Source organism: Protopterus annectens, chromosome 8.part0 (genome assembly GCF_019279795.1).
Source record: "Protopterus annectens isolate FY-2018-M chromosome 8.part0, PAN1.0, whole genome shotgun sequence".
NCBI lineage: Eukaryota > Metazoa > Chordata > Ceratodontiformes > Protopteridae > Protopterus > Protopterus annectens.
This window is the reverse complement of record NC_056741.1, coordinates 961,760,448-961,764,283: the sequence shown is the minus strand read 5'-3', so window position 1 is coordinate 961,764,283 and position 3,836 is coordinate 961,760,448. Positions and strand designations below refer to the sequence as shown.

At 37.2% G+C, this 3,836-nt stretch overlaps 1 protein-coding gene across 1 annotated transcript; it reads right to left on the bottom strand.

Annotated features, from left to right (window-relative positions):
* Positions 1-2,628: 2,628 nt before the first annotated feature.
* Positions 2,629-3,597, bottom strand: LOC122808370 (free fatty acid receptor 2-like). The gene has a single exon (XM_044079336.1). It carries the CDS (start codon positions 3,595-3,597, stop codon positions 2,629-2,631), a length of 969 nt encoding a protein of 322 aa, XP_043935271.1.
* Positions 3,598-3,836: the final 239 nt, after the last annotated feature.

The window sequence follows — 3,836 nt, the reverse complement described above, 5'->3', positions numbered from 1 at the left end:
CAGCAAATGCAGATCACTGTCTTTACCTTCTGTAAACAAAATTTAAGTGAATCAGAAAAGAAAGAAATGGTTATTTATTTTAGTTTGTTTACTGGGGGCAGGCTCAGCTTGGGTGAAAAAATTCACAAGGAAATAAAACTGAAAAAAAAAATCACAGACATGGAGTAATTACAGAAGGCAGAAAATCCCATAGACAATTGAAATAATATATAATTATTTTTGACAAAGTTAAAAACAAATGTGAATTGAATTGTAGTAATACATATGAGAGGGAAGTAGCAGGTAGGAATACAGTGTCAAAGTAGAAGTGATGTAGGTTGGGGGGGGTTAGGTGATGTGTCCAGTGGAAAAGGGCATGTATTTAGATTTTGGCTGGAGCTCTCTGTTGAGCTGTTCTCTGAAAGTGGAAATAGAGACAAGACTTATTTTAGGTGAGGGGGTGGGATTGCCATAGTTTGGATGCAAGAATCGAGAAAGAACAGTCATTGCAGTGTAGTTTGGCTTGGAGTATCTGGAATGAGAGAGTTCAATGAGAGAGGTTGAGTAGGTTGTAGGGAGTGGATTTACTATGTAGTTTAGCTGCAAGAGCTGGAAAAGAATCTGGTTGAATTAATTTAGAAAGAAACCCTAGAAGTAGCGAAACTCTGTAGGAGACTAATAGTCATTTGACTTGGAGAGAGTGGTACACTGATGTTCTTTTGGGGGGGGGGTGGGAAATGAATTTACAGATTTTGTTTTCAATGGACTCTAGAGTGGATATGTTTTTTAGAGGCCGCTGTTATTCAAGTTGAGTAAGACGGTCTCCTTTGCTTATTCCAGCTCTAGTTGGTATGGAGAGAAAGGTAGATATTTTCCAGGACCAGAATAAAAAAGAAACAATCTTTTTCCTGGTGTTTTCAATGTGGCTTTGGAAGTTAAGTGGCTGGTCTCACCATAAATATAAGTATTTAAAGAATGTGGTAGTTTATATTGGGGAACCATAGATATCTGCAATTTTGAGATTTTTTGGGAGTTTTTAATCAGCTTTTGTGAGGTTTCAAAATATCAGACCTTTTGTTTTGGATAGGTTTAAGAATTGCTTATTTTTCTTTAGCTGTGAATTAAGGGAGTGGAGGGCAGATCGATGCTGAGTTTGTATAGCTGAATATGAGGAGTGATTGGAGGGCTAGGGAGGTCAGAGGGTAGTTTGTTAGTAAAGATTTAAAGCAATCCTGGGGTGAGTATGGATCTATGGTTGGAATCAGGTGACATCGTTGGGGCTATCCCCAATTTTGTGGTGGGAGTGAAGGAGCAAAAGGCAGTCAATAAGATCAAAAGCTTTGGTAAGATCAAAGAAAAGAGCTCCTAAAAAGCTTCTATTATTCACATTGAAAAGGATCTCATTTGTAAGTGGCCATACCACTGTCATTGTGCTCCAGACAGGCCAGAATCCATGTTGTTTAAGAGTGGGGAGGTAGCACTGTCCAATGGAAGTGGACATTTGGTTGAGCTATAACTTACTTATTTGCTGCTGACACTAACACATGCCACAATAATTGCTTTCTTACTCTTTTGTAAAATGATGAGGCCTTGTGACTAGAATAAAACTGATAGTTTCTCTTCGAAGTTCCAGAGGATTAACATGTGTTAGTTTGCCTCAATTTGTCTGCAGGTACATCTGACTTGTGTACTATATGCTTTAATTAACCTCTACATAAATGTCTTTTGTGAGACCACATCATCTTTAAGGCTACTTCAGTAAATGATGGCGGAACAACAGACAGTCAGACAGACAGAAAATGTTAGGAGTATTGTAGGACTGATGACTTAATGTTACAGTGGTTAAACAGATTCTAATGATATGAAATGAAAAAAAAATGAATTTGAGCATAGCCATTTCCTGATTTATTTTTAAATTGAAGGAACATATGATACATTGTTTGACAAATTGTTAAATGGGTAACAAGGCATGATTATGATAAAACACATACAAGATTCAGAATAAACATTTCACATTCAAATAACAATATTATTTTTGTAATATGCATGTCTTGGAACACATACACCATTTAAGACTTCAATTTTCTGTTTAACAGGATAACATTGTAAGTGTGTCATACTATATGTATAGTACATATTTTGCTCCTCATGAATGTTAGAGCTTCAGAAGAAAGTAAACAGCATCACAACTTGCTGTAGCACCTTAGAAAGCTATCACTAAATACAATTAGGCACATCATTTAACAATAAATAAAGCAACCAGGCACACTGCATTTTAGCCATCTATCTAAATAGAGTCACTGTTCTTACCCATGTTTTTCTGTTTAACCTCACTGGAGCTCAGAATGTCTCTTTACAATGAGAGCACTTAGAGACAGAGAAAGAGTGAGAGAAAGACAGGGAGAGAGACAGTGTGTGTGTGTGTGTGTGTGTGTGTGTGTGTGTGTGTGTGTGTGTGTGTGTGTGTGTGTGTGTGTGTTTATCTGCATGAAAGCTAATAAAAAAAGTAACATTGTCTTGTATTTGTCATTCCTCACTAATAATCATCACCCTGTATACAGGTTCCATAGTGAAATCATGCAATTCATAAAAGAACAGCATGACTGCTTCCAGCGCAGGAATAGTCACTAGATATTTCATTACTTGAAATTAGTGAACAACGGTCACTTCTTGAGTTGAGGTGGGTTTATCGCAATCATTATTCTCATATGATTTTTGCACCAGCCTGCTGCAGCTCATACCCAGCTTCTTTGTAACTCTAGTGAGAAAAGTGATACAGTTTTTCTTCACCGCTGATGATGAGAAGTAAAAGATAATAGGATCCAGACTGGCATTGAATGCACTCGGCAACAGAGCTGCTACTCTCCAAGTTGGACTTTCTTTTTGAATGTATCCAACTATGTGTGATACGTTGTATGGCAGAAAGCAGATAATGTAAACAATGACAGTGGTTGCTGCCATTGCAATGGCCCTTTGCTGTTTGTTCCTTTGAATGTGTGGTAGAGATTGCAGGATCCTGATAAACTGTATGTAACAGAATATTGTGACCAAAAGTGGAACAAAGAACAATAGTATACTCATTTCAAAGCGCACTGGCAGGAGAATGCTCAACTGTTCATTTGTGAAGTTATCATAGCACTCTGTTGATTTTATACTCACATTCCTATATTTCTCCAGGTATTGCACAAAATATACAATACTACAGTTGCCAGTTGAAATGATCCAGAAAAAAAAGCTTGCTAATACAGCGTATGAACTTTTCCGCTTGAGTTTATATTTAATGGGGAAGGCCACTCCAAGGTATCTGTCCACACTTACTGCTGTAAGGAACAGTGTGCTGATGTAGATGCTGCTGAAGAAGACAAACTCTGTTACAGCGCACAAGGCAAGAGGAAGGTCCCATATCATATTGTTGAGCGCTTCATGGATCTTGAATGGAAGGAATAGCAGAAAGACCAGGTCAGACAGTGTGAGAGAGAGGAGAAATATATCTGTTGGAGATGATTTTTTGCAGACTTTTGTAGAAAAAGTGTAAACTGCAATAAGGTTGAGAGGCAGTCCTGTAAATAAGGTGATAAAGTATACAGCCAATGGTATTTCATTTGGTAAAGTAAACATGTTGCATGTTTGTTCACCTGCATAAAGACAGAAAAAGCAAACAAATGTTACTGTTGTCATGTTAAAATAAAATAATTACTTTGTGACAGAGTTCAGCAGTCATTACTCAATGGTTTAAGTGGTATAATTTAATCACTTTGTATTAACACTGACACTCCTAATATCATGTGTGATATCTGGAAAGACTTGTAATGATGTTGAAGGATCATGAAAAAAAGCAGATCTATGTGAAACAAAGG